Below are 25,569 nucleotides of genomic sequence, written 5' to 3'. Positions count from 1 at the left end.
GAGTGCAGCGAGCCCGCAAGGGGCTCATTTGCGCTCGCCACGCTGTTGGTATGCCGGCAGTCGGGCTCCCGGCGCCGGGAGCCCGAGCGCCGGCATACCGTACTACACCCTATTGAATAGTGTGAGGCAGAGGAGTTCTGAATCAAAATAATAGCTGGATTGTAAATTACCAATAGATGTAGTTTATACTTAATATACCAGTGATGTACAGTGAGGTCAATGGCTGGGGAGGCACTGGCTTCTCCTGTACATCTCCAGTACAGGGGATGATGTGCCTGGTGCAGGACAGCACACGCACTGGCGGCTATACAGTCACTATGTTATAGTAGTACGCAGGAGTCACACATCGTCTGCTAGGAGCTCAACATTCTATTCTGTCTGCCAGTCCCCATTCCCTACATGTACTGAGGTCTCCCTTATAGGTGCTCTAGATGTGATCCCTTATGTGTGTGTATGGGCCATACACTTATGGGTGACTCCAGGGTACTGTCACTGTGCGTACCGTGCAGCGCCTGGTGATAGGCGGGCGCTGCTGAGGATGCTACCTGAGAGGAGGAGGAGGAGAGCGCCACCCATCACTGCACAATGTACTCACAGTTTACCACCGCAGCAGGCTAAAGGGTCGGCACCGCAGATTAACGGTACTTTACACTCAGGCTTGTCCGGAACTGCCATCTGCAGGTTAACGGAGAGTAACGAGCACCACTGAACAATGAATTCCCAGCTTACTACAACCGCCGCCTTCAGGTCCGATGCCGCTGATTATCTGCTGTCCGGCCTCCCCAGCGCTGCTAGCTGGGGGTAACGGAGAGCACCGGGCGCAGATGGATCCTGTCAGGAAGGCAGCAGCTCACATCACCACCAGCAGGACAGGAGTCAGGGGGAATAAAGAGAGGTGAGCCTTGTTCCTCCACCTGTATCTGTGATTAGACCAGCAAATCCACTGTCCAATCACATGTGCCTTGCTGGCAGGGGAAGACCGTACCTGTCAACGAGTCACATGTATAAGTGCCACTCTCACTGCTTTTTTTCAATGGGCTTTTACATCCCAGTGCTTGGCCCCATCCACCCGCTCTATCCCCGTTACCGTTGTCAACGGGAGGCACTTGCTATCAGTGCCTCCCAAACTTATTTTGTGTGTTAAAATTATTAGAATACTATAAATAAGATTCTTATGACACAGAATATGTGTCATAAGTATCTTCTTTGTATTACTGTAATCATTAATGACAGGGGAGGCACTGCCTCCCCTGACTCCACGTCCCTGGGATATACTGTACTAGAGGTCGCATGAGGTGATACCAGTTGGAGTTTCATGTGACTACTTTTGTTAACAAATCAAAAAAGTTGAATAAAAGGTAAATTCATGGGTTTTCAAAAATTCTTTAAAACTAACTATAGAACAAGCAGTTAATTTCCCCTAAATCTATTTATGAGTTTGGGCATACTGCACTTAAAGTAATGATATGAATCCCTACAAGCTACCTTATACGTCCAGGAAAAAGACATTCTAAATTGTGTTTCTACCAAAGTCACAAAATTACTTTATCTTTCACATATAAAACAAACCATACCTGGTAAATTATTTCTAAAGTTTATTTTAATGAAATATAAAAAATGGTGTAACAGATAGATACATAGATATACATCTAGGTAACAGTAGCAATAAAATATCACTTATTACATTTAAAGGCCATACTGAATATCACATATTGTATATTTTTAAAGGATTCAATGATTTGATGTGACATTCAGTGAATAAACTCATTGTAAGTTGAAATCATAATGCCAAATCACAAGCAAAGAAGACTGGGCAACATTTGTAAGAATTATTTGATCAGTTTAGACCAACTATGTTAGTAAATACCAACAGGTCTGTGTTTCCTTTTGAATGTATATTTTACTGGGACTAGTCATGTCCTAAGCTCTGTCACTGACTGAAGTAGGGTTGACAAGAAAAATGTAGGACTTTAGTGACAGGAAATAAAGTCTAGGACAAGATCTTTTATGGAGCCAGGGAATAAGACTATGAGTTTGCCAACTTCTTGGTTTCTTAAAAATGTTGGCTCTTCAATTGTTCTGTATAAATCTGTTCTCTAGATTTTCAAAATCTTCCTCCATTTCTTAGGTCTTTTTCGTCTAATCTTGACTTATCCTACATTTCAGTATACTTAGCACAGCTACTTCAGTATACAATGTAAACAGCTCATCTACTGGATTAAAATAAATCATCAGTTTAGTATGTGATTTTATTTTTGCAAAATACTTTGGTTGAGTAATGAAATGTTGTAGCTCATTTTGCTACAACGTATTTGCTTGGTCTTCATTTTGCAATCTGGCATTAGATATACCCTCTACTTGTCTGCACTTCTACCTGCCTTCTTAATGACTGTATCTAGGCATTTCATTTCAAATTACATGATGTCAAGTTTTGATCCAATTCATTTATTACTATTCACATTGTATTAAATGCAGATGGGCTTTATAATAATACACCAATTGTCCTCAAATGTGTTAATTCAATGTTTCCGTTGTTACATTCAAGTAAATCAATAGTTGCAGAATTAATGTTAATTTTATAACAAAATGGCAGAGCGCCTAAAATATTTGGTTTAGTCCACTTTCTTGTCTGATTCATTACATGCTTCCTCTTTGCTGTTGATCCCAACTTGATTTCTTGCAACAAAGGGCTCTATATATTTGTCTTCTTCTTCAGTTTGCTGCAACACATGCAAATAATATTTTTGGTGTTCAAGGTATGTTGTAAACAACTTGGCATATTCTGGATGCTTCTTCAAAAACTTCTCAAACTCTTCTGTAACCGGAAAGAAAGAACAAAATGTTGAATCTACAAAAGTCATTATAGTAACATCTATATTATTAAAATTATTATTTATGTAGCACCACCACCATTGTACACACTGCCGCATAGAATATATGTCATCAATATAGTGCAGTGGTTCTCAGCTAGAGTCCATAAGTACCCCCAATAGATCATATTTTCAGGATTGTTATCTGTGGACCTAGCATAATAAATTAATGCCACTGTGCATTATTAAGGAAATCCAGAAAACATGACCTGTTGAGGGTACTTGAGGTCTGCAGTTGAGAAGCACTGATCTACCATAGAGTAAAAATAATTATAGGAATCTAATTAGCATACCAGTATGTTTTTAGAGTGTGGAAGAAAACACTTCCACACTCCAAAGGAAACCCACACAATCACAGAGAGAACATATCAACTACACACATATGGGGCTATGTTTGAATTGAACTCATTTCCCCAACACTGTGAGGCAGTAATACTAACCAGTCTGCCATTTTATGTATCTCATAACAGACATTTGCTTTCATTTTCAAAACCAACACATTAAGGGGCATATATATCAAGCACTTTTTGCAATCAATCATCTAAAAATTGTCAATGTCTGCATAACTGATCCACATGATTTATTACGAGGTTACCAGAGTATTCATCAGCGGTGTCTGCTGTAGTCCCTCTATTTTTGTTCTCAAGTGTAGTCCCAGTGAGTTTAAGAACTGTGATATTGCCAAATGTATCAAGCTTTGTCAAATTTAGCTTTTCGGAGCTCGACTCTCTATAGTGATCTCCATATTTGCCATCATTGTAGCCTGTAGACTACAAGATCCCACTTCACATCCCTCTCCAGTAATGACTGCTTGCACATGGGGTCCGAGGTTCAATATAGAAAAATGCAAAGTTATGCATTTTGGGACAAAAAACACACACGCATCCTACACTCTAAATAGGAAAAATATAGGGGAAACTGTGGTGGAAAAAATAAGATTTTATACCTACCGGTAAATCTTTTTCTCCTAGTCCGTAGAGGATGCTGGGGACTCCGTAAGGACCATGGGGTATAGACGGGCTCCGCAGGAGACATGGGCACTCCAAGACTTTAGATGGGTGTGAACTGGCTCCTCCCTCTATGCCCCTCCTCCAGACCTCAGTTAAAGAACTGTGCCCAGAGGAGACGGACAGTACGAGGAATGGATTTTTGTTAATCTAAGGGCGAGATACATACCAGCCCACACCATACACACCGTACAACATGGTATAAACTAAACCAGTTAACAGCATGAACAAAACAGCATCAGCCAGAGACTGATCACAACTGTAACATAACCCTTATGTAAGCAACAACTATTCACAAGCCTTGCAGAAATAGTCCGCGCTGGGACGGGCGCCTAGCATCCTCTACGGACTAGGAGAAAAAGATTTAGCGGTAGGTTTAAAATCGTATTTTCTCTTACGTCCTAGAGGATGCTGGGGACTCCGTAAGGACCATGGGGATTATACCAAAGCTCCAGACCGGGCGGGAGAGTGCGGATGACTCTGCAGCACCGATTGAGCAAACATGAGGTCCTCATCAGCCAGGGTATCAAACTTGTAGAATTTTGCAAAAGTGTTTGAACCCGACCAAGTAGCTGCTCGGCAAAGCTGTAATGCCGAGACGCCTCGGGCAGCCGCCCAAGAAGAGCCCACCTTCCTAGTGGAATGGGCCTTTACCGAATTTGGTAATGACAATCCAGCCGTAGAATGAGCCTGCTGAATCGTATAACAGATCCAGCGAGCAATAGTCTGCTTAGAAGCAGGAGCGCCAACCTTGTTGGCTGCATACAGGACAAACAGTGCCTCTGTTTTCCTAACCCGAGTCGTCCTGGCTACATAAATTTTTAAGGCCCTGACTACATCAAGGGACTTGGAATCCTCCAAGTCACCCGTAGCCAGAGGGACCACAATAGGTTGGTTCATATGAAACGATGAAACTACCTTAGGTAGAAATTGAGGACGAGTTCTTAACTCTGCTCGATCCACATGTAAAATCAGATAGGGGCTCTTGTGAGACAAAGCCGCCAATTCGGACACCCGCCTCGCAGATGCCAAGGCAAACAACATGACCACTTTCCAAGTGAGAAATTTTAACTCAACCGTTTGAAGAGGTTCAAACCAGTGTGATTTAAGGAACTGTAACACCACGTTAAGGTCCCACGGTGTCACTGGGGGCACAAAAGGAGGTTGGATGTGCAGCACTCCCTTTACAAAAGTCTGGACTTCTGGGAGAGAAGCCAATTCCTTCTGAATGAATATAGATAAGGCCGAAATCTGCACCTTAATGGAGCCTAACTTTAGGCCCATATCCACTTCTGTTTGTAGAAAGTGGAGAAAACGACCCAGCTGAAAATCTTCCGTAGGAGCATTCTTGGCTTCACACCAAGATACATATTTCCTCCAGATAAAGGTGGTAATGCTTTGCCGTCACCTCCTTCCTAGCTTTGATTAGAGTAGGGATGACTTCCCCTGGAATACCTTTCTTAGCTAGGATTTGGTGTTCAACCGCCATGCCGTCAAACGTAACCGCGGTAAGTCTTGGAACACACAGGGCCCCTGTTGCAACAGGTCCTCCCTGGGAGGAAGAGGCCAAGGAGCTTCCGTGAGCATTTCCTGAAGATCTGAATACCAGGCCCTTCGAGGCCAATCTGGAACAATGAGTATTGTCTGCACTCTTGTTCGTCTTATGATTCTCAATATTTTTGAGATGAGTGGAAGTGGAGGGAACACATAGACCGACTGAAACACCCACGGTGTCACTAGGGCGTCCACCGCCACTGCCTGAGGGTCCCTCGACCTGGAACAATACGTCCAAATCTTTTTGTTGAGGCGTGACGCCATCATGTCTACTTGAGGAACTCCCCAAAAACTTGTCACCACTGCGAAGACTTCTTGGTGGAGGTTCACTCTCCTGGATGGAGATCGTGTCTGCTGAGGAAGTCTGCTTCCCAGTTGTCTACTCCCGGAATGAAGACTGCTGACAGAGCGCTTACATGATTTTCCACCCAGCGAAGAATCCTGGTGGCTTCTGCAATTGCTGCTCTGCTCCTTGTCCCGCCTTGGCGGTTTACATGCGCCACGGCTGTGACGTCTGACTGAATCAGAACGGATAGGTTGCGAAGAAGATTCTCCGCTTGTTGTAGGCCGTTGTATAGGGCCCTTAATTCCAGCACATTGATGTGTAGACAAGACTCCTGGCTTGACCATATTCCCTGAAAATTTCTTCCTTGTGTGACCGCTCCCCATCCTTGGAGGCTCGCGTCCGTGGTTACAAGAACCCAATCTTGAATGCCGAACCTGCGACCCTCCAGAAGGTGAGCACTCTGAAGCCACCACAGGAGAGATACCCTGGCCCTGGGGGACTGGCTTATCCTCCGATGCATTTGTAGATGGGACCCTGACCACTTGTCCAGAAGGTCCCGCTGAAAAGTTCTCGCATGGAACCTGCCGAACAGAATGGCCTCGTAGGCCGCCACCATCTTTCCCAATACTCGAGTGCATTGATAAACTGACACTCTTTTTGGTTTTAGCAGGTCCTTGACCATGTTCTGGAGTTCCTGGTCTTTTTCCGTTGGGAGAAAAACCCTCTTTTTTTCCCGTGTCCAGAACCATGCCCAAAAATGACAGCCGAGTTGTCGGAACCAACTGCGACTTTGGTAGATTTAGAATCCAGCCGTGTCGTTGTAGTACTCTCTGGGGGAGAGATACGCTTTTCAGTAACTGATCTCTTGATCTTGCCTTTATCAGGAGATCGTCCAAGTATGGGATAATTGTGACACCTTGCTTACGCAGGAGCACCATCCTTTCCGCCATTACCTTGGTGAAAATTCTCGGGGCCGTGGAAAGCCCAAACGGCAACGTCTGAAACTGGTAATGACAATCCTGTACAGCGAATCTCAGGTACGCCTGATGAGGCGGATATATGGGGACATGAAGGTATGCATCCTTTATGTCTAGTGACACCATAAAATCCCCCCCTTCCAGGCTGGAGATCACTGCCCGGAGAGATTCCATCTTGAATTTGAACCTTTTCAAATATAGGTTCAGGGATTTTAGATTCAGAATTGGTCTGACCGAGCCATCCAGCTTCGGGACCACAAATAGGGTTGAATAAAACCCCTTCCCCTCTTGCATTAGGGGAACCTTGATAATCACCTGCTGTTGACACAGCTTTTGTATGGCAGCTGAAACTATTTCCCTCTCTGGGGGAGAAGCTGGCAAGGCCGATTTGAAAAATTGGTGTGGAGGCACCTCTTCGAACTCCAGTTTTAGCCTTGGGATATAATTTCGACCGCCCAAGGATCCAAATCCGACTGAACCCAGACCTGGCTGAAGAGCTGAAGACGTGCCCCCACCGGTGCGGACTCCCTCAGCGGAGTCCCAGCGTCATGCAGTGGATTTTGTAGAGGCCGGGGAGGACTTTTGTTCCTGGGAACTAGCCGTAGCTGGTGTTCTTTTCCCTCTACCTCTACCTCTGGCGAGGAAGGAAGAGCCCCTGACCCTTTCTGAACTTGTGCGACCGAAAGGACTGCATCTGGTATTGAGGTGTTTTCTTATGCTGTGGGGGAACGTAAGGCAAAAAAGAAGACTTACCCACGGTAGCCGTGGAAACCAGGTCCGCGAGGCCCTCCTCAAATAAAACTTCACCTTTGTAAGGCAAAGCCTCCATATGTCTCTTTGAATCAGCATCACCTGTCCATTGACGGGTCCACAGGGACCTTCTAGCAGAAACTGCCATGGCATTGACTCTTGAACTCAACAGCCCAATATCTCTTGCAGCCTCTCTCATATATAATGCTGCGTCCTTAATGTGACCCAAGGTCAACAAAATACTATCTTTATCTAGGGTGTCAATGTCAGATGACAAGTTATCTGCCCACGCTGCAATTGCACTACCCACCCATGCCGACGCTACTGCCGGCCTGAGCAGGGCACCCATAGGCGTATAAATTGATTTTAAGGTAGTTTCCTGTCTGCGATCCGCAGGATCCTTGAGGGCTGCCGTGACCGGGGACGGTAGTGCAACCTTTTTGGACAAGCGCGTCAAGGCCTTGTCCACCGTGGGCGAGGATTCCCACCGTAACCTGTCCTGCAAGGGGAAAAGATACGCCATAATAATTCTCTTGGGAACCTGCAGTCTCTTGTCTGGAGTTTCCCAAGCCTTTTCAAATAAAGCGTTCAGCTCATGAGATGAGGGAAACCCACATCACATCTTACCACAGGTTTCTTTTCCTTAAACATGCAGACCCTTGTGTCAGGAACAGAGGGGTCCTCTGTGATATGCAAAACATCTTTTATTGCAATAATCATATATTGGATACTCTTGGCCACCCTTGGGTGCAACCTTGCATCATCATAGTCGACACTGGAGTTGGAATCCGTGTCGGTATCAGTGTCTGCTATCTGGGAAAATAAGAATTTTCTTACCGATAATTCTATTTCTCATAGTCCGTAGTGGATGCTGGGGACTCCGTAAGGACCATGGGGAATAGCGGCTCCGCAGGAGACTGGGCACATCTAAAGAAAGCTTTTGGACTATCTGGTGTGCACTGGCTCCTCCCCCTATGACCCTCCTCCAAGCCTCAGTTAGGATACTGTGCCCGGACGAGCGTACACAATAAGGAAGGATTTTGAATCCCGGGTAAGACTCATACCAGCCACACCAATCACACCGTATAACCTGTGATCTGAACCCAGTTAACAGCATGATAACAGAGGAGCCTCTGAAAGATGGCTCACAACAATAATAACCCGATTTTTGTAACAATAACTATGTACAAGTATTGCAGACAATCCGCACTTGGGATGGGCGCCCAGCATCCACTACGGACTATGAGAAATAGAATTATCGGTAAGTAAATTCTTATTTTCTCTAACGTCCTAAGTGGATGCTGGGGACTCCGTAAGGACCATGGGGATTATACCAAAGCTCCCAAACGGGCGGGAGAGTGCGGATGACTCTGCAGCACCAAATGAGAGAACTCCAGGTCCTCCTCAGCCAGGATATCAATTTTGTAGAATTTTACAAACGTATTTGCTCCTGACCAAGTAGCCGCTCGGCAAAGTTGTAAAGCCGAGACCCCTCGGGCAGCCGCCCAAGATGAGCCCACCTTCCTTGTGGAGTGGGCATTTACAGATTTTTGGCTGTGGCAGGCCTGCCACAGAATGTGCAAGCTGAATTGTACTACAAATCCAACGAGCAATAGTCTGCTTAGAAGCAGGAGCACCCAGCTTGTTGGGTGCATACAGGATAAACAGCAAGTCAGATTTCCTGACTCCAGCCCTCCTGGAAACATATATTTTCAGGGCCCTGACAACGTCTAGCAACTTGGGAGTCCTCCAAGTCCCTAGTAGCCGCAGGCACCACAAATAGGTTGGTTCAGGTGAAACGCTGAAACCACCTTAGGGAGAAACTGAGGACGAGTCCTCAATTCCGCCCTGTCCGAATGGAACATCAGATAAGGGCTTTTTCAGGATAAAGCCGCCAATTCTGACACGCGCCTGGCCCAGGCCAGGGCCAACAGCATGACCACTTTCCATGTGAGATTTTTTAACTCCACAGATTTAAGTGGTTCAAACCAATGTGACTTTTGGAACCCAAAACTACATTGAGATCCCAAAGTGCCACTGGAGGCACAAAAGGAGGCTGTATATGCAGTACCCCTTTTACAAACGACTGAACTTCAGGGACTGAAGCTAGTTCTTTTTGGAAGAAAATTGACAGGGCCGAAATTTGAACCTTAATGGACCCCAATTTCAGGCCCATAGACACTCCTGTTTGCAGGAAATGTAGGAATCGACCCAGTTGAATTTCCACCGTCGGGCCTTACTGGCCTCGCACCACGCAACATATTTTCGCCAATTGCGGTGATAATGTTTTTGCGGTTTCATCCTTCCTGGCTTTGATCAGGATAGGGATGACTTCATCCGGAATGCCTTTTTTTCCTTCAGGATCCGGCGTTCAACCGCCATGCCGTCAAACGCAGCCGCGGTAAGTCTTGGAACAGACAGGGTCCTTGCTGGAGCAGGTCCCTTCTTAGAGGTAGAGGCCACGGATCCTCCGTGAGCATCTCTTGAAGTTCCGGTTACCAAATCCTTCTTGGCCAATCCGGAGCCACGAATATAGTGCTTACTCCTCTCCATCTTATCAATCTCAGTACCTTGGGTATGAGAGGCAGAGGAGGGAACACATACCCTGACTGGTACACCCACGGTGTTACCAGAGCGTCTACAGCTATTGCCTGAGGGTCCCTGGACCTGGCGCAATACCTGTCGAGTTTTTCCCAACGGTTTATAATCATGTGGAAGACTTCTGGGTGAAGTCCCCACTCTCCCGGGTGGAGGTCGTGCAGAGGAAGTCTGCTTCCCAGTTGTCCACTCCCGGAATGAATACTGCTGACAGTGCTATCACATGATTTTCCGCCCAGCGAAGAATTGCCATTGCCCTCCTGCTTCTTGTGCCACCCTGTCTGTTTACGTGGGTGACTGCCGTGATGTTGTCCGACTGGATCAACACCGGCTGACCTTGAAGCAGAGGTCTTGCTAAGCTTAGAGCATTGTAAATGTCCCTTAGCTTCAGGATATTTATGTGAAGTGATGTCTCCAGGCTTGACCATAAGTCCTGGATATTCCTTCCCTGTGTGACTGCTCCCCAGGCCTCGCAGGCTGGCATCCGTGGTTACCAGGACCCAGTCCTGAATGCGGAATCTGCGGCCCTTTAGAAGATGAGCACTCTGCAACCACCACAGGAGGGACACCCTTGTCCTTGGTGACAGGGTTATCCGCTGATGCATCTGAAGATGCGACCCGGACCATTTGTCCAGCAGGTCCCACTGGAAAGTTCTTGCGTGGAATCTGCCGAATGGGATTGCTTCGTAGGAAGCCACCATTTTACCCAGAACCCTTGTGCATTGATGCACTGAGACTTGGCTCGGTTTTAGTAGGTTCCAGACTAGCTCGGATAACTCCCTGGCTTTCTCCTCCCGGAGAAACACCTTTTTCTGGACTGTGTCCAGGATCATCCCTAGGAACAGAAGACAAGTCGTCGGAACCAGCTGCGATTTTGGAATATTGAGAATCCAACCGTGCTGCAGCAACACTACCTGAGATAGTGCTACACCGACCTCCAACTGTTCCCTGGATCTTACCCTTATCAGGGAATCGTCCAAGTAAAGGATAACTAAAATTCCCTTCCTTTGAAGGAATATCATCCTTTCGGCCATTACCTTGGTAAAGACCCGGGGTGCCGTGGACCATCCATACGTCAGCGTCTGAACTGATAGTGACAGTTCTGTACCATAAACCTGAGGTACCCTTGGTGAGAAGGGTAAATTTTGACATGAAGGTAAGCATCCTTGATGTCCCGAGACATCATGTAGTCCCCTTCTTCCAGGTTCGCAATCACTGCTCTGAGTGACTCAATCTTGAATTTGAACCTCTGTATGTAAGTGTTCAAAGATTTTAGATTTAGAAATCGGTCTCACCGAGCCGTCCGGCTTCGGTACCACAACAGTGTGGAATAATACCCCGTTCCCTGTTGCAGGAGGGGTACCTTGATTATCACCTGCTGGGAATACAGCTTGTGAATGGCTTCCAAAACTGTCTCCCTGTCAGAAGGAGACATCGGTAAAGCCGACTTTAGGAAACGGCGAGGGGGAGACGTCTCGAATTCTAATTTGTACCCCTGAGATATCACCTGAAGGATCCAGGGGTCTACTTGCGAGTGAGCCCACTGCGCGCTGAAATTCATTGAGACGGGCCCCCCACCGTGCCTGATTCTGCTTGTAAAGCCCCAGCGTATACTGAGGGCTTGGCAGAGGCGGGAGAGGGTTTCTGTTCCTGGGAACTGGCTGATTTCTGCAGCCTTTTTCCTCTCCCTCTGTCACGGGGCAGAAATGAGGAACCTTTTGCCCGCTTATCCACGAAAAGACTGCGCCTGATAATACGGCGTCTTCTCATGTTGATAGGCGACCTGGGGTACAAACGTGGATTTCCCAGCTGTTGCCGTGGCCACCAGGTCTGAAAGACCGACCCCAAATAACTCCTCCCCTTAATAAGGCAATACTTCCAAATGCCGTTTGGAATACGCATCACCTGACCACTGACGTGTCCATAACCCTCTACTGGTAGAAATGGACAACGCACTTAGACTTGATGCCAGTCGGCAAATATTCCGCTGTGCATCACGCATATATAGAAATGCATCTTTCAAATGCTCTATAGGCAAAAATATACTGTCCCTATCTAGGGTATCAATATTTTCAGTCAGGGAATCCGACCACGCCAACCCAGCACTGCACATCCAGGCTGAGGCGATTGCTGGTCGCAGTATAACACCAGTATGTGTGTAAATACATTTTAGGATACCCTCCTGCTTTCTATCAGCAGGATCCTTAAGGGCGGCCATCTCAGGAGAGGATAGAGCCCTTACAAGCGTGTGAGCGCTTTATCCACCCTAGGGGGTGTTTCCCAACGCACCCTAACCTCTGGCGGGAAAGGATATAATGCCAATAACATTTTAGAAATTATCAGTTGTTATCGGGGGAAACCCACGCATCATCACACACCTCATTTAATTTCTCAGATTCAGGAAAACTACAGGTAGTTTTTCCTCACCGAACATAATACCCCTTTTTGGTGGTACTCGTATTATCAGAAATGTGTAAAAACATTTTTCATTGCCTCAATCATGTAACGTGTGGCCCTACTGGAAGTCACATTTGTCTCTTCACCGTCGACACTGGAGTCAGTATCCGTGTCGGCGTCTATATCTGCCATCTGAGGTAACGGGCGCTTTAGAGCCCCTGACGGCCTATGAGACGTCTGGACAGGCACAAGCTGAGTAGCCGGCTGTCTCATGTCAACCACTGTCTTTTATACAGAGCTGACACTGTCACGTAATTTCTTCCAACAGTTCATCCACTCAGGTGTCGACCCCCTAGGGGGTGACATCACTATTACAGGCAATCTGCTCCGTCTCCACATAATTTTTCTCCTCATACATGTCGACACAAAAGTACCGACATACAGCACACACACAGGGAATGCTCTGATAGAGGACAGGACCCCACTAGCCCTTTGGGGAGACAGAGGGAGAGTTTGCCAGCACACACCAGAGCGCTATATATATACAGGGATAACCTTATATAAGTGTTTTTCCCCTTATAGCTGCTGTATAGTTAATACTGCGCCTAATTTGTGCCCCCCTCTCTTTTTTAACCCTTTCTGTAGTGTAATGACTGCAGGGGAGAGCCAGGGAGCTTCCCTCCAACGGAGCTGTGAGGGAAAATGGCGCCAGTGTGCTGAGGAGATAGGCTCCGCCCCCTTATTGGCGGCCTTATCTCCCGTTTTTTTATGTATTTTGGCAGGGGTTAAATGCATCCATATAGCCCAGGAGCTATATGTGATGCATTTTTTGCCATCCAAGGTGTTTATTATTGCGTCTCAGGGCGCCCCCCCCAGCGCCCTGCACCCTCAGTGACCGGAGTGTGAAGTGTGCTGAGAGCAATGGCGCACAGCTGCAGTGCTGTGCGCTACCTTGTTGAAGACAGGACGTCTTCTGCCGCCGATTTTCCGGACCTCTTCTGCCTTCTGGCTCTGTAAGGGGGCCGGCGGCGCGGCTCTGGGACCCATCCAAGCTGGGCCTGTGATCGTCCCTCTGGAGCTAATGTCCAGTAGCCTAAGAAGCCCAATCCACTCTGCACGCAGGTGAGTTCGCTTCTTCTCCCCTTAGTCCCTCGATGCAGTGAGCCTGTTGCCAGCAGGTCTCACTGAAAATAAAAAACCTAAACTAAAACTTTCACTAAGAAGCTCAGGAGAGCCCCTAGTGTGCACCCTTCTCGTTCGGGCACAGAGATCTAACTGAGGCTTGGAGGAGGGTCATAGGGGGAGGAGCCAGTGCACACCAGATAGTCCTAAAGCTTTCTTTAGATGTGCCCAGTCTCCTGCGGAGCCGCTATTCCCCATGGTCCTTACGGAGTCCCCAGCATCCACTTAGGACGTTAGAGAAAAGGGACGTTTATGGGACCCTGGAGGGTCTGGTGACACAGTCAAAGCCATGGATTGACTCCCTGCTTTTTCCTTGGACTCTGCTTTGTCCAATCTCTCATGTAATAAGGTCACATTAGCATTTAAAACATTCCACATATCCAACCAATCAGGTGTCGGCTGTGCCGACGGAGACACCACCACCATCTGCTCTGCATCCTCCCTAGACGAGCCTTCCGCTTCAGACATGTCGACACACACTTCCTGACACCCCAACACACACTGGGATATATGAATATGGAGACAGCCCCACAATAAGGCCCTTTGGAGAGACAGAGAGAGAGTATGTCAGCACACACCCAGCGCCAGTAGATACTGAAACCAAGTCCCAGCCTGTACAGCGCTTTTTATATATAATTTGGACCAAATAAATGTGCCCGCCCCCCCCTCGTTTTTTGTCCCCTGTTACTTGTTCAGCAGGGGAGAGTCCGGGAGCAGCTTCTCTGCAGCATGCTGTGGAGAAAATGGCGCTCGTTAGTGCCGGAGGATCAAGACCCGCCCCCTCGATGGCGGGCTTCGGTCCTGCTCATTTGTTTATACTGGCGGGGGTTTTATAACATACCGCCTCCGCAGTATCTGATAATGGTGCCAGTTTTATGTGAGGTAATTATTGCTGCCCAGGGCGCCCCCCCCCCCTGCGCCCTGCACCCTTACTGTGCCATGTGTGTGTGTGGGAGCAATGGCACGCAGCACGAACGCTGCGCGGTACCTCTCTGAAGATCTGAAGTCTTCTGCCACCTTTGAAGTCTTCTTACTTCATATACTTACCCGGTTTCTATCTTCCGGCTCTGTGAGGAGGACGGCAGCGCGGCTCCGGGACGAACAGCGAGGACGACACCTGTGTTCCGACCCCCTGGAGCTAATGGTGTCCAGTAGCCTAAGAAGCAGAACCCATCAGTCCAGGAAAGTGGGTCTGCTTCTCTCCCCTCAGTCCCACGAAGCAGGGAGCCTGTTGCCAGCAGTGCTCCCTGAAAATAAAAAAACTAACAAAAGTCTTTTCAGAGAAACTCAGCAGAGCTCCCCTGCAGTGCATCCAGTCTCCTCTGGGCACAGGATCTAACTGAGGTCTGGAGGAGATACATAGAGGAAGGAGCCAGTTCACACCCATCTAAAGTCTTAGAGTGCCCATGTCTACTGCGGAGCCCGTCTATACCCCATGGTCCTTACGGAGTCCCCAGCTTCCTCTAGGACGTAAGAGAAAGATTTGGGGGTGCCCATAGATAATGAGCTTAATAATAGTACACAATGTCAAAATGCAGCAAAAAAGGTCAGTAAAGTGCTTGCATGTATAAAACAGGGCATTGAGACAAGGGACGAGGATGTAATCCTGCCACTGTACAAATCATTGGTACGTCTGCACTTGGAATATTGTGTTCAGTTTTGGGCACCATATTATAAAAAAGATATTGGGGAACTAGAAAGGGTTCAAAGGCCAGCTACTAAATTGATTAAAGGGTTAGAGACACTGGACTACGAGGAAAGGCTTACTAGGTTAAATATGTATACACTAGAAAAGAGGCATCTAAGAGGAGACATTATTAATATCTTCAAATATGCAAAGGGTCACTACAAGGAATTAGCAGGGGATTTGTTTATTAAAAGAATTCGGTATAGGACACGTGGGCACTTGTTGAGGCTAGAGGAAAGAAAATTCTGCACACAACGTAGGAAAGGGTTCTTCACGGTAAGGGCAATAAAGATTTGGAACTCTGTGCCGGAGAAGATAATAATGGCAGACTCTGTAAATGTATTTAAAAATGGATTGGACAAATTTATAACTGGAAAAAGTATCCAGGGTTATAGAATTTAACAGTGTCATTAATATATGGGAGTGGTAAGAATTATAGCTGTCAATTGGTACTAAACTATTACTTCAGCGGGTGCATTATATTAGGAACAGCGTAACACAGAATACAGGATGAACCTGATGGTCATTTTGCCTCTTTTCGACCTCACTAACTGTGTAACTATGTCTGCACACGGAAGTAGGAGTAATCATTTTACTTTTTAGACTTTAAAGGATCCATGCAAGAAAATATTGATAAATACCTCCAATAAATAATTTTTTATTGTCTCAATAGGTGGTGATTACAAATTAAACTTTTGGATACAATGCAGGGCTTCATAAATATGCTGCCTAAAGTAACCTTTAAAGCTGTAAAACTAATGATCAGCTGATGACTGCATTTTACAGTATGTGCGTGGGTGGTCATTGAATAGATAAGTTGCTTGGACCTTAATTAATACAACAAATTGGCTTGGTCTATGAATGCCATGATCTATTCTGTTTCTTTCAGAGACAGGTTGACCTATTTGATCTTAATGCTGGTGTTTTAGAAGCCAGTGACACAAGGGCTAAATTCAATGTTTCTGGACTTACCGTATGAGATCTTTCCTGATTTATCAGCATCCATGTCCTGAAACAGTTTTGATACATCAAGGTCTGGCACTCCCAATGAAGAGCGCAGTAAGGAGCTGAATTCATCCTCTGTTATACTGCCGTCTCGATCAACATCAAATAACTAGACACAGAATAATATACGCATTCATTCAAAACTGAATATTATTCAGGCATTATGTAAGTCATATAAAGAAGAACTTAAAAAGACTCAGTAGAAACTTTGCTTATTTAAAGTATCCTGGTGATTATTATTAACTTGTATTTATGGGGTGCCTTAAGGTATACACTGTGCCGTCACTAGTTGTACAGTTGTACTCTGGGTAGAATAAATGTTAATAATATTGGACTGCGCATACTCCATGTTGGTTCCTGAGGAAAGACTTAATTCCCTTTCCGAGATGGTCACCGTACTTCCTACTGCTCATGCACAGCGCCATCTGGCTACTGTGTGACATGGTGGGAGACAGCTGTCTCCTCTTGCGATTACCACAACTACTGCTTGTATATACAGATACCAGCTGGAGAGCTGAAACAACCCTGCTCTGCTATATATCTATCAGGGTGAGTATGGCTGTAACAGCTACATTCAGTAAGCCATCCTACTGGTTAAGGTACACAGTGTAAAGTAACTAGATGCCCAGAGCATTACAAAAGCGCCATCTTGACCACATGTTAGAGACAAACATGCACCTCTACACACATTATTGCCAACAATAAATACATTATTTCACAAATATGCTGATATATAGGACAAAGAGCAAGCAACACACAGTGGTGAAATTCAACAACTAACAGCAGCATGCCAAACCCCCCTTTCTGAATTACATAAGCACATTGTGGTATGCAGTATATTGCAAACAATAGCCACCTTTACTACTCTTTAGAATTTCCACCTGTAAAACTGTATCAAAGTAATTTCTTCAGATGAAGGTGTGAGGAGAGCCAGGAGAAGGAGGAGGAAATGATTCTCACCCAGCATGACAGTGAGGAGGATAGTACTGAGGAGCAGTAGGGGATGATGATGATGATGATGATGATGATGATGATGATGATGATGATGATGATGATGAGGAGGAGGAGGAGGAGGAGGAGGATTTGGAGCCAGAAGTTTCTGCCCAACTGGAAGATTTGCACTGGCAGAAACGTGCATTTTTCATAAAATTGTGCATTGGTCCATGCAATGGTGCATGGTTTCCCCTGCTCCTCGGTGCTGAGGCACACAAGACAACCACAACCCACAAGACACAAATGGCAGTCTGTCACAGACGCAGTGAATGTTGTGAAGGCAGCAACGTCAATAAGAGGTTCAATGACATCTAGGCGAAGATGGTTGAGGAGCTGCACGATTCGCACAGGACAGGGAGTGGTCGAGCAGCTCCCTTCCATTACACAAGTTATGAAGAGGAGCTTTAACAGGTCAACCTCCCAGATATACTTCCTGGCACCTACACTGAGTACACAGACCATCCACCATCCCGAAGGCATAGTGGTAAACAAAGAAATGTCCCCCTTTTAACTAGTGATGAGCGGGTTCGGTTTCTCGGAAACCGAACCCCCCCGAACTTCACCTTGTTTACACGGGTCCGAGGCAGGTTCGAACCTTCCCGCCTTGCTCGGCTAACCCGAGCGCGCCCGAACGTCATCATCCCGCTGTCGGATTCTCGCTAGATTCGGATTCTATATAAGCAGCCGCTTGTCGCCGCCATTTTCTCACTCGTGCATTGGAGATGACAGGGAGAGGACGTGGCTGGCGTCCTCTCCGTTTATTGTAGAACTAGAGAAGTTGATTGGTTTATTGCTTTTGCTTAATTGTGGGGAGGATTGGGGAGCAGCTGTTAGGAGGAGGAGTACAGTGCAGAGTTTTGCTGATAACTTAAGTGACCACCAGTTTTTTTATCCGTTCTCTGCCTGAAAAAAACGCTCCATACCATATCTGTGCTCAGTGTGCTGCATAATATATCTGTGCTGAGTGCTCACACTGCTTAATTGTGGGGACTGGGTAGCAGCTATAGCAGGAGTACAGTGCAGAGTTTTGCTGACAGTGACCACCAGTATACGTTGTCTGCCTGAAAAACACTCCATATCTGTGCTCAGTGTGCTGCTTTATTGTGGGGACTGGGGACGACCAGTATAATTAATATTATATAGGAGGAGTACAGTGCAGAGTGCACTGCTGTACCTACCTCTGTGTCGTCATCCATTAAGTATACTATCCATCTACATTCTATACCTGTGGTGCATTTTAGACAGTTTTGCAGTTTGCTGACAGTGTCCACCAGTATACTATATATATACTTATAGCAGTACGGTGGGCCACTGCTGTACTACCTACCTCTGTGTCGTCACTCGTCATCCATTAAGTATACTATCCATCTACATTCTATACCTGTGGTGCATTTTAGACAGTTTTGCAGTTTGCTGACAGTGTCCACCAGTATACTATATATATATACTTATAGCAGTACGGTAGGCCACTGCTGTACTACCTACCTCTGTGTCATCACTCGTCATCAATTAAGTATACTATCCATCTACATTCTATACCTGTGGTGCATTTTAGACAGTTTTGCAGTTTGCTGACAGTGTCCACCAGTATACTATATATATACTTATAGCAGTACAGTAGGCCACTGCTGTACTACCTACCTCTGTGTCGTCACTCGTCATCCATTAAGTATACTATCCATCTACATTCTATACCTGTGGTGCATTTTAGACAGTTTTGCAGTTTGCTGACAGTGTCCACCAGTATACTATATATATATATACTTATAGCAGTACGGTAGGCCACTGCTGTACTACCTACCTGTGTCGTCACTCGTCATCCATTAAGTATACTATCCATCTACATTCTATACCTGTGGTGCATTTTAGACAGTTTTGCAGTTTGCTGACAGTGTCCACCAGTATACTATATATATACTTATAGCAGTACGGTAGGCCACTGCTGTACTACCTACCTCTGTGTCGTCACTCGTCATCCATTAAGTATACTATCCATCTACATTCTATACCTGTGGTGCATTTTAGACAGTTTTGCAGTTTGCTGACAGTGTCCACCAGTATACTATATATATACTTATAGCAGTACGGTAAGCCACTGCTGTACTACCTACCTCTGTGTCGTCACTCATCATCCATTAAGTATACTATCCATCTACATTCTACACCTATGGTGCATTTTAGACAGTTTTGCAGTTTGCTGACAGTGTCCACCAGTATACTATATATATATATATATATATACTTATAGCAGTACGGTAGGCCACTGCTGTACTACCTACCTCTGTGTCATCACTCGTCATCCATTAAGTATACTATCCATCTACATTCTATACCTGTGGTGCATTTTAGACAGTTTTGCAGTTTGCTGACAGTGTCCACCAGTATACTATATATATACTTATAGCAGTACGGTAGGCCACTGCTGTACTACCTACCTCTGTGTCGTCACTCGTCATCCATTAAGTATACTATCCATCTACATTCTATACCTGTGGTGCATTTTAGACAGTTTTGCAGTTTGCTGACAGTGTCCACCAGTATACTATATATATATATACTTATAGCAGTACGGTAGGCCACTGCTGTACTACCTACCTCTGTGTCGTCACTCGTCATCCATTAAGTATACTATCCATCTACATTCTATACCTATGGTGCATTTTAGACAGTTAAGCAGTTTGCTGACAGTGTCCACCAGTATACTATATATATATATACTTATAGCAGTACGGTAGGCCACTGCTGTACTACCTACCTCTGTGTCGTCACTCGTCATCCATTAAGTATACTATCCATCTACATTCTATACCTGTGGTGCATTTTAGACAGTTTTGCAGTTTGCTGACAGTGTCCACCAGTATACTATATATATACTTATAGCAGTACGGTAGGCCACTGCTGTACTACCTACCTCTGTGTCGTCACTCGTCATCCATTAAGTATACTATCCATCTACATTCTATACCTGTGGTGCATTTTAGTTTTGCGCAGTAAATATAGTAGTAGGCCATTGCTATTGATACTGGCATATAATTCTACACATTAAAAAATGGAGAACAAAAATGTGGAGGTTAAAGGGAAAGATCAAGATCCACTTCCACCTCGTGCTGAAGCTGCTGCCACTAGTCATGGCCGAGACGATAAAATGCCATCAACGTCGTCTGCCAAGGCCGATGCCCAATGTCATAGTAGAGAGCATGTCAAATCCAAAACACAAAAGTTCAGTAAAATGACCCAAAAATCAAAATTGAAAGCATCTGAGGAGAAGCGTAAACTTGCCAATATGCCATTTACGACACGGAGTGGCAAGGAACGGCTGAGGCCCTGGCCTATGTTCATGGCTAGTGGTTTAGCTTCACATAAGGATGGAAGCACTCATCCTCTCGCTAGAAAAAAGAAAAGACTTAAGCTGGCAAAAGCACAGCAAAGAACTGTGCGTTCTTCAAAATCACAAATCCCCAAGGAGAGTCCAATTGTGTCGGTTGCGATGCCTGACCTTCCCAACACTGGACGGGAAGAGCTTGCGCCTTCCACCATTTGCACGCCCCCTGCAAGTGCTGGAAGGAGCACCCGCAGTCCAGTTCCTGATAGTCAAATTGAAGATGTCACTGTTGAAGTACACCAGGATGAGGATATGGGTGTTGCTGGCGCTGGGGAGGAAATTGACAAGGAGGATTCTGATGGTGAGGTGGTTTGTTTAAGTCAGGCACCCGGGGAGACACCTGTTGTCCGTGGGAGGAATATGGCCATTGACATGCCTGGTCAAAATACAAAAAAAATCAGCTCGTCGGTGTGGAATTATTTCAACACAAATGCGGACAACAGGTGTCAAGCCGTGTGTTGCCTTTGTCAAGCTGTAATAAGTAGGGGTAAGGACGTTAACCACCTCGGAACATCCTCCCTTATACGTCACCTGCAGCGCATTCATCATAAGTCAGTGACAAGTTCAAAAACTTTGGGTGACAGCGGAAGCAGTCCACTGACCACTAAATCCCTTCCTCTTGTAACCAAGCTCCTGCAAACCACACCACCAACTCCCTCAGTGTCAATTTCCTCCTTACCCAGGAAAGCCAATAGTCCTGCAGGCCATGTCACTGTCAAGTCTGACGAGTCCTCTCTTGCCTGGGTTTCCTCCGATGCATCCTTGAGTGTAACGCCTACTGCTGCTGGCGCTGCTGTTGTTGCTGCTGGGAGTCGATCGTCATCCAAGAGGGGAAGTCGGAAGACCACTTGTACTACTTCCAGTAAGCAATTGACTGTCCAACAGTCCTTTGTGAGGAAGATGAAATATCACAGCAGTCATCCTGCTGCAAAGCAGATAACTCAGGCCTTGGCAGCCTGGGCGGTGAGAAACGTGGTTCTGGTATCCATCGTTAATTCAGACGCAACTATAGACTTGATTGAGGTACTGTGTCCCCGGTACCAAATACCATCTAGGTTCCATTTCTCTAGGCAGGCAATACCGAAAATGTACACAGACCTCAGAAAAAGACTCACCAGTGTCCTAAAAAATGCAGTTGTACCCAATGTCCACTTAACCACGGACATGTGGACAAGTGGAGCAGGGCAGACTCAGGACTATATGACTGTGACAGCCCACTGGGTAGATGTATTGCCTCCCGCAGCAAGAACAGCAGCGGCGGCACCAGTAGCAGCATCTTGCAAACGCCAACTCATTCCTAGGCAGGCTACGCTTTGTATCACCGCTTTCCAGAAGAGGCACACAGCTGACAACCTCTTACGGAAAATGAGGAAGATCGTCGCAGAATGGCTTACCCCAATTGGACTCTCCTGGGGATTTGTGACATCGGACAACGCCAGCAATATTGTGCGTGCATTACATCTGGGCAAATTCCAGCACGTCCCATGTTTTGCACATACATTGAATTTGGTGGTGCAGAATTATTTAAAAAACGACAGGGGCGTGCAAGAGATGCTGTCGGTGGCCCGAAGAATTGCGGGCCACTTTCGGCATTCAGCCACCGCGTGCCGAAGACTGGAGCACCACCAAACATTCCTGAACCTGCCCTGCCAATATCTGAAGCAAGAGGTGGTAACGAGGTGGAATTCAACCCTCTATATGCTTCAGAGGATGGAGGAGCAGCAAAAGGCCATTCAAGCCTATACATCTGCCCACGATATAGGCAAAGGGACTGACTCAAGCGCAGTGGAGAATGATTTCAACGTTGTGCAAGGTTCTGCAACCCTTTGAACTTGCCACACGTGAAGTCAGTTCAGACACTGCCAGCCTGAGTCAGGTCATTCCCCTCATCAGGCTTTTGCAGAAGAAGCTGGAGACATTGAAGGAGGAGCTAAAACAGAGCGATTCCGCTAGGCATGTGGGACTTGTGGATGGAGCCCTTAATTCGCTTAACCAGGATTCACGGGTGGTCAATCTGTTGAAATCAGAGCACTACATTTTGGCCACCGTGCTCGATCCTAGATTTAAAACCTACGTTGTATCTCTCTTTCCGGCAGACACAAGTCTGCAGAGGTTCAAAGACCTGCTGGTGAGAAAATTGTCAAGTCAAGCGGAACGTGACCCGTCAACATCTCCTCCTTCACATTCTCCCGCAACTGGGGATGCGAGGAAAAGGCTAAGAATTCCTAGCCCACCCGCTGGCGGTGATGCAGGGCAGTCTGGAGTGAGTGCCACTGCTGACATCTGGTCCGGACTGAAGGACCTGCCAATGATTACTGACATGTCGTCTACTGTCACTGCATATGATTCTCTCACCATGGAAAGAATGGTGGAGGATTATATGAGTGACCGCATCCAAGTAGGCACGTCAGACAGTCCGTACGTATACTGGCAGGAAAAAGAGGCAATTTGGAGGCCCTTGCACAAACTGGCTTTATTCTACCTAAGTTGCCCTCCCTCCAGTGTGTACTCCGAAAGAGTGTTTAGTGCAGCCGCTCACCTTGTCAGCAATCGGCGTACGAGGTTACTTCCAGAAAATGTGGAGAAGATGATGTTCATCAAAATGAATTATAATCAATTCCTCCGTGGAGACATTCACCAGCAGCAATTGCCTCCAGAAAGTACACGGGGACCTGAGATGGTGGATTCCAGTGGGGACGAATTAATAATCTGTGAGGAGGGGGATGTACACAGTGAAAGGGGTAAGGAATCGGAGGATGATGATGAGGTGGACATCTTGCCTCTGTAGAGCCAGTTTGTGCAAGGAGAGATTGATTGCTTCTTGTTTGGTGGGGGCCCAAACCAACCAGTCATTTCAGTCACAGTCATGTGGCAGACCCTGTCGCTGAAATGATGGGTTCGTTAAAGTGTGCATGTCCTGTTTATACAACATAAGGTTGGGTGGGAGGGCCCAAGGACAATTCCATCTTGCACCTCTTTTTTCTTTCATTTTTCTTTGCATCATGTGCTGTTTGGGAACAATTTTTTTGAAGGGCCATCCTGCCTGACACTGCAGTGCCACTCCTAGATGGGCCAGGTGTTTGTGTCGACCACTTGTGTCGCTTAGCTTAGTCAAACAGCCACCTTGGTGCGCCTCTTTTTTTCTTTGCATCATGTGCTGTTTGGGGACAATTTTTTGGAAGTGCCATCCTGTCTTGATTGACACTGCAGTGCCACTCCTAGATGGGCCAGGTGTTTGTGTCGGCCACTTGTGTCGCTTAGCTTAGTCAAACAGCCACCTTGGTACGCCTCTTTTTTTCTTTGCATCATGTGCTGTTTGGGGACAATTTTTTGGAAGTGCCATCCTGTCTTGATTGACACTGCAGTGCCACTCCTAGATGGGCCAGGTGTTTGTGTCGGCCACTTGTGTCGCTTAGCTTAGTCAAACAGCCACCTTGGTGCGCCTCTTTTTTTCTTTGCATCATGTGCTGTTTGGGGACTATTTTTTATATCTGCAATCCTGTCTGACACTGCAGTGCCACTCCTAGATGGGCCAGGTGTTTGTGTCGGCCACTTGTGTCGCTTAGCTTAGTCACACAGCGACCTTGGTGCGCCTCTTTTTTTCTTTGCATCATGTGCTGTTTGGGGACAATTTTTTGGAAGTGCCATCCTGTCTTGATTGACACTGCAGTGCCACTCCTAGATGGGCCAGGTGTTTGTGTCGGCCACTTGTGTCGCTTAGCTTAGTCAAACAGCCACCTTGGTGCGCCTCTTTTTTTCTTTGCATCATGTGCTGCTTGGGGACAATTTTTTGGAAGTGCCATCCTGTCTTGATTGACACTGCAGTGCCACTCCTAGATGGGCCAGGTGTTTGTGTCGGCCACTTGTGTCGCTTAGCTTAGTCAAACAGCCACCTTGGTGCGCCTCTTTTTTTCTTTGCATCATGTGCTGTTTGGGGACTATTTTTTAAATCTGCAATCCTGTCTGACACTGCAGTGCCACTCCTAGATGGGCCAGGTGTTTGTGTCGGCCACTTGTGTCGCTTAGCTTAGCCATCCAGCGACCTCGGTGCAAATTTTAGGACTAAAAATAATATTGTGAGGTGTTCAGAAAAGACTGGAAATGAGTGGAAATTATGGTTATTGAGGTTAATAATACTATGGGATCAAGATGACCCCCAAATTCTATGATTTAAGCTGTTTTTTTAGGGTTTTTTGAAAAAAAACACCCGAATCCAAAACACACCCGAATCAGACAAAAAAATTTCGGTAAGGTTTTGCCAAAACGCGTCCGAATTCAAAACACGGCCGCGGAACCGAACCCAAAACCAAAACACAAAACCCGAAAAATTTTCGGTGCACATCACTACTTTTAACCTGCACAACCTAAACCCAGCATAAACTGTTATCCTTCAGCCAGTCAATCCCATGATTCCAGCTGACCACACAACAACAGCAGACACCACAACACCAGCATGCCCCGCCACAGCCCACACCTCAGTGCAACCCAACTATAGAGGAAATGGCACAGTTCCTGGACTACTTTCACCAAGTCCAGGTCGCATTCATGCAGATTCAAACAGTGCAGATGAATGCCATCAGCGAACAATTACACAAATTAAATCAAGAGACCAGAGTGGCCAGGGGACCAGAACCAGGATGGCAACTAACTTTGACATATGTATGTTTCAGATTACTCAGGCTGTTAGGGTACAAACAGAGGCCCTAATCAGCCTCCAAAGGAAGCTAGTGGGCCAAAAAACAGCATTCAAGTGTTTCGACAATAGTAACCTGCGTGTCACAAAAGTATGCATTAGGGGCCGCAAGTTTGACATGCTGATGTAAATGATTGCCCCTTTAAAAACAGTCGACATTCAGCCGGCATCTCACACTTCTGGCAAAC

The 25,569-nt window shown here is 46.3% G+C and overlaps 1 protein-coding gene across 1 annotated transcript in view; it reads right to left on the bottom strand.

Moving 5' to 3' along the window:
• Positions 1–1,582: 1,582 nt before the first annotated feature.
• LPCAT2 (lysophosphatidylcholine acyltransferase 2) overlaps positions 1,583–25,569 on the bottom strand; it is a 218,370-nt gene continuing 194,383 nt past the window's right edge. Inside the window, exons 14-15 of the mRNA XM_063945284.1 lie at positions 16,281–16,422; positions 1,583–2,815 (exon numbers count right to left, since the gene is read on the bottom strand). Coding sequence (XP_063801354.1) covers positions 2,613–2,815; positions 16,281–16,422 — 345 coding nt within the window. The 3' untranslated portion in view covers positions 1,583–2,612. The remainder of the gene's footprint in view (positions 2,816–16,280; positions 16,423–25,569) is intronic.

The sequence above is a fragment of the Pseudophryne corroboree genome, chromosome 11 (assembly GCF_028390025.1).
Source record: "Pseudophryne corroboree isolate aPseCor3 chromosome 11, aPseCor3.hap2, whole genome shotgun sequence".
NCBI classification, from domain to species: domain Eukaryota; kingdom Metazoa; phylum Chordata; class Amphibia; order Anura; family Myobatrachidae; genus Pseudophryne; species Pseudophryne corroboree.
Note: the sequence above shows the minus strand (reverse complement) of the source record. Positions and strands in the feature narration are given on the sequence as shown.